Source organism: Cavia porcellus, unplaced genomic scaffold (assembly GCF_034190915.1).
Source record: "Cavia porcellus strain 051 isolate PalLab524CR breed Dunkin Hartley unplaced genomic scaffold, mCavPor4.1 scaffold_9, whole genome shotgun sequence".
NCBI lineage: Eukaryota > Metazoa > Chordata > Mammalia > Rodentia > Caviidae > Cavia > Cavia porcellus.
Window position 1 is genome coordinate 873,285 of NW_026947492.1, and position 13,481 is coordinate 886,765.

At 38.0% G+C, this 13,481-nt stretch overlaps 2 protein-coding genes across 7 annotated transcripts in view; one reads left to right on the forward strand and one right to left on the reverse strand.

The window, feature by feature from the left end:
• The window catches only part of LOC100717702 (protein NPAT), a 43,128-nt gene extending 38,088 nt beyond the window's left edge, over window positions 1–5,040 (reverse strand). The window contains exon 1 of one of the 2 annotated variants that reach the window (XM_003462382.5): window positions 4,865–5,040. In XM_003462382.5, coding sequence (XP_003462430.3) covers window positions 4,865–4,901 — 37 coding nt within the window. In that variant the 5' untranslated portion in view covers window positions 4,902–5,040. The remainder of the gene's footprint in view (window positions 1–4,864) is intronic. The other variant, XM_063255703.1, reaches the window with a different exon arrangement.
• Window positions 5,041–5,298: 258 nt separating this feature from the next.
• Window positions 5,299–13,481, forward strand: part of Atm (ATM serine/threonine kinase) — a 115,720-nt gene continuing 107,537 nt past the window's right edge. Inside the window, exons 1-5 of one of the 5 annotated variants that reach the window (XM_063255698.1) lie at window positions 5,313–5,984; window positions 8,735–8,803; window positions 9,907–9,991; window positions 10,075–10,187; window positions 11,857–12,002. In XM_063255698.1, coding sequence (XP_063111768.1) covers window positions 9,920–9,991; window positions 10,075–10,187; window positions 11,857–12,002 — 331 coding nt within the window. In that variant the 5' untranslated portion in view covers window positions 5,313–5,984; window positions 8,735–8,803; window positions 9,907–9,919. Of the gene's footprint in view, window positions 5,985–8,734; window positions 8,804–9,906; window positions 9,992–10,074; window positions 10,188–11,856; window positions 12,003–13,481 lie in introns of all 5 variants that reach the window. The other 4 variants (XM_063255697.1, XM_063255702.1, XM_063255699.1 and 1 more) reach the window with 4 other exon arrangements.

A 13,481-nucleotide genomic window follows, 5' to 3' on the forward strand; every position in this document is an offset into this window, starting at 1 on the left:
GCTGAGGTAGGAGGACTGCCGCAAATTCGAGGCCAGCCTGAGCTACATAGCAAAATCCTGTCTCAAAGACGAACAAAAGTTGGATCATTTCGGTAACAAGTGTTCAGTTCATTATAAAACAATACCTAAGATACATTATCTTCTCTATGATATATGTCTAACTTTCTGTAACCTCAAGTTTCAATTTTGGCTTAGATTTATTTTACTTTATTTTTGTTCCAAAAGTTCCAAAATCATGTAGGAAACATTCACGTCCATTGTCATATATACGATTAACCAGTTACATGTCTATAGAAATGCTTATTACTAAGTACTGATTGCAATCAACTCTCAACAGCCACAGATAAAATTCTAGCTATGTCAACATTATTTAAATTTTAAGAACTGGGATGTGAAAAGTTTGAGCTACTTTGTATCTGTAAGGAAGGAAAGATAAAAAGAGAAGAGTCCAGTCAGATGGAGCAGTGCATACCTGTAGTACCAACATTTTGAGTCAGGCTATGACAACTTAGTGAGATTATCTCAAAAAAATCAAACACAAAAACAGGCTGAGGATGTAGCTTACTGACACAGTACCCCTTAGTATTTCAGCTGTTCAGTTTACAAATACTGCAGGGGGATGAGGGCAGAAACCTGAAAAAAGCAGGAGTACAATCCCCGGTGTGAAAGTATCTCTTTCACATATGCTACTAATTCCTCAGGAATACTGGTGTTTTAATATCCTTGAAAAACAAATAATTTTTTGAAGAACTTAATTTTCAGTGCCTTATATTACTAGTTCTCCAAATAAGAGATGAGGTATCAGCATATAAATGTTATGATCCACAAGGAGCCAGAAGTTATATACATACACAAATAACTGCATACCAAACAAAAGTGGTAAGATAGGGGCTGGGGGTTTAGCTCAGCGGCATAAGCACCAGCCTTGAAAGTAGGCAGTTGTGAGTTCGATCCCCGGTACCGATAAAAACGAGAAAGACAAAAAAAAAAAAAAAAAAAACAGTGGTAAGATAGGACAGACTTACTTTATGGGAAGACACGGGCTAGAAAAATTACTACCAGGTTTAGATGAAATTATACAATGCTTCAAGGAGGAGATGACTCCTCCAGGATGGCTGGGAAGCCCAATGCTGTTGAGGGAAATGAATATATAGAGCTTATTTGAAGAATATGCTGAATTTGGATGTGGCACAAACTATACAAATAACAGCTGGAGATACAAAAGGAAAAACAGAATGCGTCAAGATCACTAAAGGTTGTCAAGGTCAGCAACAAGTACAGGTGCTATTCAGTAGGAAATGTCAGGACCAGTTACTCTTTTGTATCTGTTTATTAAACACTATCACTTAGTGATATAAATAAATGGGGGGATGCCAGTCTCCATCCTGTTTGCTCTGAAATTTGTTCTCTATTCTTCCCCTGCTCTATAATGTGTGACAGGAAGTCTCACATCAAACAGGAAAGGTTTCCCATGCTCACATACCAGCTAGCTTCTGACCAAATTTGCGGAATGGAAAGCACTACAGGGAGACTAAAAGTAGGCAGCATGATTTCTGCTCCATCCCCTAATGTTTTGGTAGAATTTCTGTAACTACAGCTCACTTATCAGACAAATCTATCTCCATCCTCTACACAGTTGATTCATCTCTCCTTGTGCTCCTAGCAATGCAGTGGCTTCTGGCTGTACTAACTCTAAAGTGAACTCTAAAGTGACTCATGTCTGATTTGGCTTCTTTTTGTTTTTTTAAAATCACCAATGTAACCAATTACCTCATTAAATCCATGTTAAATACTCACACATTGATTCTACTTTTTCTTAGTGGATGCTAACTCATTTAGAAAGTAACAAACCCATTCAGGAAATTGAAGAAAATTCTGGATCCTTCTTTGCCCAACTGCACATAAACTTTTACAAATAGTTTTGAAGGCTCCCAGAACTTTGAAGCATGTACATTAACACAAGCTTAAGAATACTAAGCAAGACAAAAGTAAGTTTCAGTTTGGGGAAAATGAAAGAGTTCTACAGGTAAATGGTGATGACAGCTGCCATACTTTTGCCACATAATTATTTAGAAATGCCAAACTACATTATGAGTAGCACCCCCCCCAAGCAAACCCAACTATAACCAAGAAATTAGAGAAATTACTAAGGTAATTGCTGGAAAACATTTACGAGATCAAGTCTAATCTTAATCTTAAATGTAAGTGTACTGTATCAGGAGATAGGGAGAGGCAGAACACATAATAACATTTGGAGAAACTAAGTAGTTTGAAATGTCTGCAGCATCGGGCAAACGTTACAATGGGATCATGAAGGAGAAGCAAGAAGGATGAGTTCCATCAGGACCTACTGACAAAAGCTAAAAGGGTAGCCTAAGGACAATGAATGACACTTTGATGTATTTTGGCTCATGCAATATTTTTTAAAATTACATCAACAGCTTGCCACAATTAAACAGCAAAAGGGTTAAATGTAATCAGAGGGCAGTATTGTGATGAAGGTAGTTACAAACAAGTAAAACTGTTCCATGAATAATTACAGTGAAAGGGTGACATATGGCATTAGACAATGTGACAAAGGTTTAGGAAGTGTTTCAGTGCATACATGTTTAAGGGTTTAAGACCTAATAAATGAATGCTGAGAGATATACTTTTCTTAGAAACAGAAAGTATTTGGAACATATTAGGCACCCAAAGATTTCTGAAATAAGTTATGTTATAAAGAAAAAGGGTCGGGGGCTGGGGATTTAGCTCAGCGGCATAAGCGCCTGCCTTGCAAGCAGGCAGATGTGAGTTTGATCCCTGGTACCGATAAAAAAAAAAAAGAAAAAGGGTCAATAAGAGGGGGGCTAAAGATGGCGAGGTACCATATGACAGGAGAAAAATTAGCAAACAAACTTTGATAAGATAAACATACACAATACATACATTAAAAATATATAATACTAAAAGACAAATTCAACAGCAGTAAGTGTAGTGTGGCTTGCTTTAAAATTTTTTTTGTGGGGCTGTAGATTAACTCCAGAACCACACGTATACAGTACTGGATGAATGTTCTATAACTGAGCTACATCCCCAGGCCTCAAGGTTTGCTTCTGTGTATTCAACAAGCATACAGCTGTTTCAACTTTTAGAACATATGCTGTGGCATGAGATACTCTGCAACCAGGCTACTTGGAAAGAAATGACGTACAAAACAGAAGTAGCAGGCAGCATATTGCCAGATTTGTGGCAGTCAAAATAACTGTGAATACAAAAATCTCTAGGATAAAAAAACAAAACAATGATGATGGAGTTTTTATCCATGAAAAGAAAAATAGGAAGTCAAACAGAATAGCTTGAGAAGAAATACAATTTGGTGTAAATTATTCCAATTACAAAATAATATAGCTTTCTTTAGGGGCGATTTTGTCCTCTAGGGGACATACTATTGGACTGGCAATATGTGAAGACATATTCCTCCTCATGACTGGGCAAGTGTAGGGATATCATGGCACCCAATTGGACAGAGGTGAGCAATATTGTCAAACATCTCACAAAACTTGAGCACAGGACAACCTGCCCTAATAAATAATTACTCCAAAATGTCAACAGAAATCACTTTTAATAAGACTATCATTATTGAAACTCAACTGGGCCATCTAACTGTTAAAAGTCAATATTCTTAAGCAAATAACTTACAGAGAAAAAAATAGGGGACGTTAGTTATATTTTTAAAGTTTACTTTTCACTAGTTTACACTTACATCTAGTCTATTATAACATAGGTAGCTTTTATTATAGGTATAGATTATAGGGTGACTACACAAAGGGGTAAAAGATTCAACTTCAAAATATTCGTTCAACCTTCAGTCATCAATTTCCCCAAAAATGATTGGTGGAACCATTTTCCCTTAACATAAGTGTGTATATGGGTGTGTGTGTGTATATATATATTTTTTTCCCCAAAAATGTATCGAGACCTATACCAATACAAAGTTTTTTGGGTATGTTAGTAGTCCTAAAGTCACAAAATAAATGGATTTTTCCAATAAAAGAATGGTATTAATGCTTGTGGAAAGATGCATGGGTGTTTCATCACAGATGTCTACCATTTACTTTTAAATGTTTCGTGATGTTTATAAATCACTGGCTCGAGTTTTGAGCTTTACGTTGCTCTCATTCCTAGCAGTAAAACCCTTTTTAATTTTTCAGGAACAAACAATAACCAAAAACCATCTCCTACATACATAATACATCCTGACACAACATTGGCCAACGAATTAACTGTCTTCAAATGGAGGAAAAACTAACTGGGGCTGAAAAATGTGTAACTAGAAAGCATTCTGTCTGAAATTTTTTACTCGTTAAAGGAATAGGAATCAACTTCTTTCTAAAAATATGCAATTGGCATTTCACATCTCTGCACTAGACGACGTATTGCAGGGTATAGAGAAAGCAGCCGTCCCAAATCCGTAGTTCTAAGCCCGGGTTACGAGCAGGGGGTCAGAAAGCTCTTTCTATAAAGCTGTTCGGCTTATGAAGTCCTATTTTGGTCCTAGTTCTGCAAAGGGAAAAAACTGAAGAACAGGCAGCCCTTCGGTCACGTAGTCAACTCTTTAAGGGGTCCCAATAAAGTGCGCAGGCCTAAGCATCCCCGATTCCAGGCCCCAGGTGTTGTTGCAACCAGAGGCCAGCGGTGTCCACCTACCAAGAGGTTTAAAATGCTCAGCGTCTCCACGGGACGAAAATCACCGCCAGCCTCAACTTGTGACCAAAGAGGCAAACCCCAAATCCTCTCCGGCTAGGCAAAACCTTTGGGCCCAAAGGTCCTTCTGTCCTGCTTAGCCTGGCCCAAAAACCATTTCCGTCGTGTCCGAGCTTACCCAATACCAGCCGGGCCACGTCCGAGGGTAACAACATGATCCAAGACGCAAAAGGAACCACAGTACGAGACGAGACTCAGCTATAAGCAAACAGCGACAGTTCCTGCGCCGCATCTCCCGGTTCCAGTGGCGGTACTGAACCCGCGGCAATTTGTCCCGCCTCTTTCGTTTTGTGCCAACCAATCACTTGCGCGGGAAAAAGAAAGGCGCCGAAATGAATCCCGCCTCTGTGCTCCTTGAGTCTGTCGTCACTTCCGTCCTCAGAGCTGGAGGGTGGGGCTGGAGAGAGAGTGGGAAGGATGCTGGCGCCCTAGCCGGAGGGCAAGCCGAAAACGCAAGATCGCTCCCCATTGGTGGGCAGTGCGCAGGCGCGTTTTCTCACCCGGGGAATAGTTTGGTGTTTGGAACCGAGAGCGCGTGATATTTGTGCGCATGGGCAGTCTGCGCTCCTCTGTTTAGCCTGATTTCTTCCTCTTGAGATGCACGCTACGCTGTCACGCAGGATTTGAACCGGAAGTGGGGGGGCGTGGATAACGGGCTCTGAAGCTGCGGCTGCCAGAGGAGCTGAGGGGAGCTCGCAGTTGGTCTGTGACGACCGCAGCCTCCAGGTACCACTTTGGCCGCCGGAATTCAGCAGTAGTGGCTTCTGCGAGGGAAAATTCGTGTCTACCGAGTCTCTTCTCGCCGTTGTCTGGATGCAGCCTCACGCACTGCTGGAGCGGCCCGCGCCGGTGCCTCCACGCCGTTCTGGCCGCGTGCTGAGCTCCTGCGGGACTTAGCCCAGATCCTCCTTTGAATGCCTTGAATTGAACCTCTCTTCTACGCGTCCCGTTTTCCTGTCACCTTAGGGTTCAGATTTATATGGTGTGACTTGACTAGAATTTTTTTTCCTCGCAATTAATGCTCTTAGTCGCCTGCCATTTGAGATTTAAACTACAGCCTTGTACTTAAGAGCTCGCTATGGAATCACAACACTAGAGTTCGAATACTGGTTATCAGCTTTGTGCTCTGCGCTGTCTTTCTCTGAAAATAAGTGACAAGCCTTAGCTGTGTTTGGAATTTGTGAGCCTTAGCTACCACCTTGAAGTACAAATGGGTAGAAAGACAACTACTGATCAAGGTGATACTGTAATGTGATAAGAGTACCTTGCTGACGGGAGGGCGACAGGTTCTGTGGAAATTCAGCCTGGGAGAATCCTAACAGTTTCGCAATTGCTTTCCAGGATAGAAGCCTTCAGGGCAGGAAGGAAAATGTGTGTAATGCCACAAAAGTGTAGAAAGTTAGTCTCAGGAGTGAGATCTGGCATTGAATATACTTCAAAAGTGTTCGGCATGTCATAGCCAGGAATGGTTAAAAGCAAGGAGACAAGAATGTTCTTTTGGGGAGGCTGGGGATTTAGCTCAGCGGCATAAGTACCTGCCTTGGAAGCAGGCAGTCATGGGTTCGATCCCTGGTACCGATAAAAAGGAAAAAGACAAAAAAAAAAAAAAAAAAAAAAAGAATGTTCTTTCGGGTGTGAATGGACTCTCAGTAGGGACTTAAATGAGCAGGGCGAAGTTGCCCAGGGCTTTTTGGAGGCTGAGGAGGATCAGATTTTGGAGCCCAGACTAAGGAATTTAACGACTTAGTGAAATCCTGTCTCAAAATAAACGACTGCTGGGGATGTAGCTAAGTGTGTAGCTAATGCCCTGGATTCAAAGCCTAGTACCAGAAAAAAAAAAAAAAAAATCTAGCCTGGGCAACCTTGGACTATCTCAAAATAAAATTCTTACAGGGCAGGGGGTGTAGTGTAGTGGTATAGTGCTTGAATATCATGCACAAAGCTCTGGGTTTGGTCCCTAGCACCACTGTAAATGAATAGATAATCAATAATACAAAGATACTGGAAACAATCAGAAGGAAATGTGATTATTGAACATTTGCTGTATTCCAGGCTCTGTATGTTAATATGAATTCTTACAACAATACTTTGAGGTGGGTTGTAGTTTTATAGTTCATTTTCTCGCTGAGAAACAAGTTTAACGACGTTAGTTAAATTGCAGGGAGTTACATAGTTTTTAAGTGGCTTGAGTAGAATTGCAACCAACACAACAGAAATCAGACTACAGAGCCCACACTTTTAACCACTAGACAAGGACGGTGCACTAAGGGCAGATTCAGTTTAGGCAGATGGGAATGTAGTCATTGTCAGATTCTGTAGAAAGATTATCTTGGGTGAAATCAGAGATTTCAGTTGAATGTTGGGAGTGGAATTTAGATAGGCTGAATTGATATTTAAACAGATTTCATCTTAATGTGTTAAGTAACTGCTTCCTAGTTTTCTGGCTTTCAGTTCCTCCAACATACCACATTCTTTCCCACTTCAGGATCTCTTGGTTATGCTTCTCTTTATGTTGGACCTCTAGCTTTTTCTATAATGGCACCATTTCATTCAGGTCTTGACTATTGTAACTTCCTTCTAGATGTTTCCTAACAGTTTATCTAAAACGAGTACTGTTATTTTCTATTGTATATTTGTTTCTTTTGAGTCATGTATCACTGTGGAATTACAGATTGATTTAAGTGTTTATTGTCAGTCTTCTACCTAGATGTGTCTCCATGAAAGTAAGATTCATGTCAATTTAGTTTGTATTTCATATAGCTAGCCCAACATGGTAACTCAAACACAGTTAGGTGTGAAGTATATAGTTTGCATGTATCAGTGAACGAATGTCTCTGTTTTTGTAGATAATGCTTAACTGTTGTTTTCTTTAAAAAAAATTTACATTTTGAACTGGGCATGGTGCTGCACCTGTATAATCCCACCGCTCAAGAAGCTGAGGCAGAAGGATCATCAAGAATTTGAGGCCTGCCAGGGATTTAGTTCAGGGGCATAAGCGCCTGCCTGGCAAAAAAGCAAGGTCATGAGTTGGATCCCTGGTACAAAAAAAAAAAAAAAAAAGAATTTGAGGCCAGCCTGGGCTACATGGTGAGTTCAAGGTCAGCCTAAATTGCAAGTGAGACCCTATCTCAAAAAAAAACCAAAAACCAAAAAAACTCCACATGTATACATAGTGGTAGTATTGATTCTGCCTATACACTAGTGGGGAATACCATCCCATTTTCTTCTCATGGTCTCTTTAGTCTCTTTCTTCAGAGTACTACCATTTTCCTTATGAGGTGTTTTATCTCCTGGTTAGGTTGATTCATAGGTATTTTAATATTTTTGAAGCTACCCTGCATGGGATTGTTTTTCTCATTTCTTTCTTGGTAAATTATTGGCATGTAGGTTGCTTTTGATTTTTGTGTGTTGTTTTTGTATCCTGACACTTACCTGAATTTGTTTATTAGCTCTTAGTGTCTTCGGTGGAACTTTCAGGTCTTACATGTAAAGGATCGTACCCACAAATAAGACAGTTTGACATCAACCTTTCCTGTTTGTATGTATGTTTTCCTTCTTTTCTTGCCAGGTAGCTCTGGTTACACTTCTCAAGTAGTATGTTGAGCAAGAATGGTGAGAATGGACACCTTTGTGTTGTTCTTGGTTTTAGAGGAAATGTTTTCAGTTTTTCCCCATTAAGTATGATGTTGTCTGTGAGTTTGTCATAAATGACTTTAATTATTTGGAGGTAAGATCCTCCTGTACCTATTTTCGTCAGGGCTTTATCGTGTATAACTGTTCAATTTTGTCAGTGGCTTTTTCTGCATCTATCCATATGATCATGTGGGGTTTTTTTATCCTTCTCTTTACGTGGTGCTGTTTGTTACTTTGTGTGGTGAGAGTACCAGGAATCGAACTCAGGACCTTGTGCTTGCCAGGCAGGCACTACACTACTGAGCTATATCCTCAGCCCCTGTGTTACTTTTTTGTTTTGTTTTGTTTTTTGCAGTACTGGAGATTGAACTCATGACCTTGCGCTTGCTAGGCAGGCGCTTATGTCACTCAGCCAAATCCCCAGGTACTTTTTTGATTTATGTGTGTTTGTATCATTTTAACATCCCTGGAATGTAACCAACTTGTTCATGATACATGCTCTTGTTAATAATTTGTTGTGTTCTGTTTCCCTGTATTTATGTTGAGGATCTTTATGTCTGTGTTCATTAATGAGATTGGCCTGTAGTTTTCTTTCTTTGCATTTTTGTCTGGCTTTGGTGTCAAGGTATGGCTGGCTTTAAGGACTAAATTTGGCATTGTTCTTTCCATTTCAGTTTTTTTTTTTTTGTCTTTTTCATTTTTATTGATACCAGGGATTGAACTCACGATCACACACTTGCAAGGAAGGCGCTTATGCCACTAAGCTAAATCCCCAGTCCCTCCATTTCAGTTTTATGGAAGAGTTTCAGAAATACGGCATTAGTTCCTCTCTGAAGTTCTTGTAAAATTCAGCAGTGAATCCACTGAGTTCTGGGCTTTTCTTAGTTAATAAAAAGATTAAAGCCAAGTGTGGTGGTGCATGCCTGTAATCCCAGCACTTAAGAGGCTGAGGCAGGAGGATCATTGTGAGTTCAAGACCAGCCTGGGCTACAAAGTGAGCTCAAGGCCAGCCTGAACTGCATATTGAGACCCTATCTCAAAAGACAGGACAAGGACAAGGGCCAGGACCCCAGACTATAGAAGAATTGGGAATCTCATTCATTTATAATGGAAATACAAAACTGTATTGTTACTTTGGAAAGCATTAAATGAGTTTTAGTTAAGTGATTTAAAAATTATACTTTTCCTTGTCTTTCTGTTGCAAAGACCATATTTGTGTGTTGGATGATTGCTTTGACACAGTCTAAGAATGTCATTTTAAATGGAAATATTAAGAAACGTCTTTGTGCCTTTGATCATAATGTGCCTGTGGTTGTACAATTAAATCTAAGTGTGTATCAATGCTACAGTGTAAAATATATATAGTCTAGAAGTGTAGCTTAGGGATAGAGCAAATGCATATTATGTTTAAGTCCCTGGGTTTAATCTCCAGTAATAAAAAAAAAATGCATGTAACAAAATAAGATAATTAGTGTGTTTGTGCATATATATATATATATATATTTTATTTGTTTGTTTTTTTCCTAGGAAATGCTAAATCATGAGTCTTGCACTTAATAACCTTCTTATTTGTTGCCGGCAACTGGAAAATGATAGAGCTACAGAACGAAGGGTAGTAAATTACTTAAATTAAATTTTTCTTTGGAACAAATATGTGGCTAGTAACACATTAATTTGATTATTTTCCATTTTCAGAAAGAAATTGAAACCTTTAAGCGCCTGATTCGGGATCCTGAAACAGTTCAGGATTTAGATAGGCATTCAGATTCCAAACAAGGAAAATATTTAAATTGGGATGCTGTTTTCAGGTATTTTATTCTAGCTTTTTTTAGTGTCTACTTTTTTCTTTCATTTTTATTTCTATTGTGATATTATTTTTGTAAGACTCTGTCTTTATTTCCTGTATACCATTTTGCTTTGCATGTGAAATTAGCTTCTACCAATTGTCCAAAGCATAATCGAAAATATTAAATTATTTGTTCAACAAGTGTTCTTAGATACATCTCATTGAAGATTTAAAAACAATTCTTTTCTTATGGGTTTATAATTTGCATCCAATTAGAGAAAAGGTTTAAATTATAATGTTTCTTTGCCATCTTTAAATATTGCATGGATAAATAACTGACAAATTAAATTATGGAAAACAAGTTTAAAAATTGGGACTTTTTTCAGATGAATGCAGTTAGAAAACAAATAAAAAGACTTAAAAAGACAAACTTGTTGGACAGAAGTGGCAAACAGGGTTGATGTATTTGAGAAACAATTTTCAATCATGAAGTCCATTTATAACTAGGAAAAGAGTATAAAACTTAGGAAACCTTAGTTTTATAAATTGATGTAGCCAGGTGTGGTGTCCTAGCACTCAAGAGGCTGAAGCAGGAGGATTGTTGTGAGGTCAGGACGAGCCTGAGCTACAATGTGAGCTCAAAGCCAGTCTGAACTGCATAGGAGATCCTCTCTCAAAAAGTACCCCCCAAAAATTTAATGTAGACTACTGAAGGGATTAAATTTGAAACATTTGCAGTCAAGAGGAAATAAGGAAGAAGTGTTATTGTTGAGTATTTTGAACAAACTTTTTTTTTTAGCTCTTGCTACTTCGCTGACTGGCAGATTCAAATGCATAGAACATGAAGAATGTATGCTCCTTTTTCTTTGATTACTTGATTTATTTTAGATACCACAAATACAGTTACTACATAAGTATAAATAATATTTTGTACAAGCTGATTTGGCAGGCCAAATTGCACCTGACCCTCCTCACTAGCCATGAATATCTTCTAGATAGACTTTTTTAAAGAGTTGAAACGTAACCGCTGCTTAGTAAAAAGGTAAAGAGAGTTGAGACCCTTTAATAGCATCGAAAAGTCTTGCTTTTGTGGTATTAGAGATTAAACTGAGGGCATTTGCACTGAGGTGTATCCTTATCTGTAGGCTGGCCTTGAACTGCATCCTCCTACCTCAGCTTCCAGCACTGGAAGCTTTCAATGATAAAACGAGAACTAAAGTAGAAAAAGTACTAGAAGATCATAAAAGTTTTTACAGGTTAGACTTCACACTAGTGTAGGAGTTAGGCCTTGAAAAGGGATGTAATTGGTTTTGCTAAATTGGTTAACAATGAATAACACAATTGAATAACACAATGTAGTTTAAAAGGTAGAGTTTGTAAACTGAGTGTGGTGGCACATAACTGAAATCCTAGGACTCAGGAGCCTGAGGCAGTAGGATCACCTCAAGTTCAAGGCCGGCCTGAACTATGTAATGAAACCCTATCTTTTTTTTTTTTTATTGGTACCGGGGATTCAACTCACGACCACCTACTTGCAAGACAGGTTCTTATGCTGCTTAGCTAAATCTCTAGCCCCATGAGACCCTATCTTAAAAACCAAAAAAGATGAATTTTGTGATAGCATGAAGGACTTTTGAAGTTATAAAAATTTAAAAATTAATGAGTTTCTAAAGTTCTTTTATTTTTTGAAGATTTTTACAGAAATATATTCAGAAAGAAACAGAATGTCTAAGAACTGCAAAACCAAATGTGTCGGTCTCAACACAAATCTCCAGACAGAAAAAGATGCAAGAAATCAGTAGCTTGGTCAGAGATTTCATCAAATGTGCAAATAAAAGTAAGCAACGTTATATATTATAAATGATTTAATAAGGTATAGTAGCATATGTTTGATATAAATATGGCAACTTAAAAGATGAGTGCTAACTAATCTCTGATATGTATAATGATTTTTAATAGCACAGGTTCAAATATTTGGGAGAATTTATGAAAGCATAGAATCCTGGAAACTCAAAATACAAATAGTTATTATTTCAGCTCCTCATTCTTGGCTCTCTGCTGTACATCCTTAACACTTACGTAGAAATAAAGTCTCAGTGACTGAATGTCCCTTTCGATGCTTTCTTTTTTACTTTTGGTCACCTTTGAATAGAGTATTTTATTTTTATTTTATTTTGGTACCAGAGATCAAACTCATGACTTCGCACTTTCCAGGCAGGTGCTTATGCCACTGAGCTAAATCCCTGGCCCTTGAATAGAGTATTAAAATCCTGTCTCCTTTTGTTACTGCTTTTAATTTCTGGGATTGTACACAAAAAAATGAGTTTCTCAAAGTGAGATTCTTTGAGAAAAGTAAAATATTAAGATAGAAGAGTGAAATATTAAGACTACTTGAAGACAGTGATATTTCATGATATTTCCCCCAGCTTTACTCTTCTCTCAGATAAGCAGACTTCTTTCAGTTCACATGACCGAGTTTATGTTTCTTTCTTTTTTTTTTTTTTTTTGGATATTCTTCAGTTTAATTTTATCTCTCAAAGTGTGACACTCAGTTGGTGGGATTTTTTTTAGTTATATTGTGATTGGCGTAGAGTGGAACAGAACTTGCATGTGTTTTATTCTATATTTTTACTAATGCTAAGATCACATTTCCTTGGCAGACAATACACTTACTCTTAACTAACATTGTGCCTACTATCATTTAACGAAAAAAATTAAAGGAACGTCTTGCTACTGACAAGCCACATTTATCTTGAACTTGTATTGACAAATTGATATATTTTAATTAAAATGCCAAATTCTAAGCTTTTGCAAGGAAATGGGCTTTACCCAATGCTGAAAGCTGGAAGAAGCAACTGTTGAGGAATTCACCAGCTCAGATACTATATACTCTTTATAGGTAAAGACGTGGCTCATGATACCAACCCTAAGAATTAGGAAAGCCAAGAAAATTGTAAACATTCAGGAAAAGTGTACAGATTATTAGTGAATGATGTATCAGAATAATACTGGGAGATGTGAGTCTCATAACAGTGGTTTAGAAAAATGTCCACTTCCTTTGAGATGCTGATTTGTGTGGACAGCTGCAGGCCTTGTTAGAGATCTCAGCAGAGGCAAAGGAAAGCTACAGTGAAATATTTTGCATTTATTTTTGTAAACACTATTCTTAATTTTTAAACGTTGGGATTTTAAGTGTACTGGTTGACTGGAAGATACTATGCTAATTTTGTCGCGCATCAGAAAAGTTTATAGATTATAATTTTGCCTTTCAGTTAAAATAAACCTTCATTTGCAAAACTAATAATACAAATCTTGT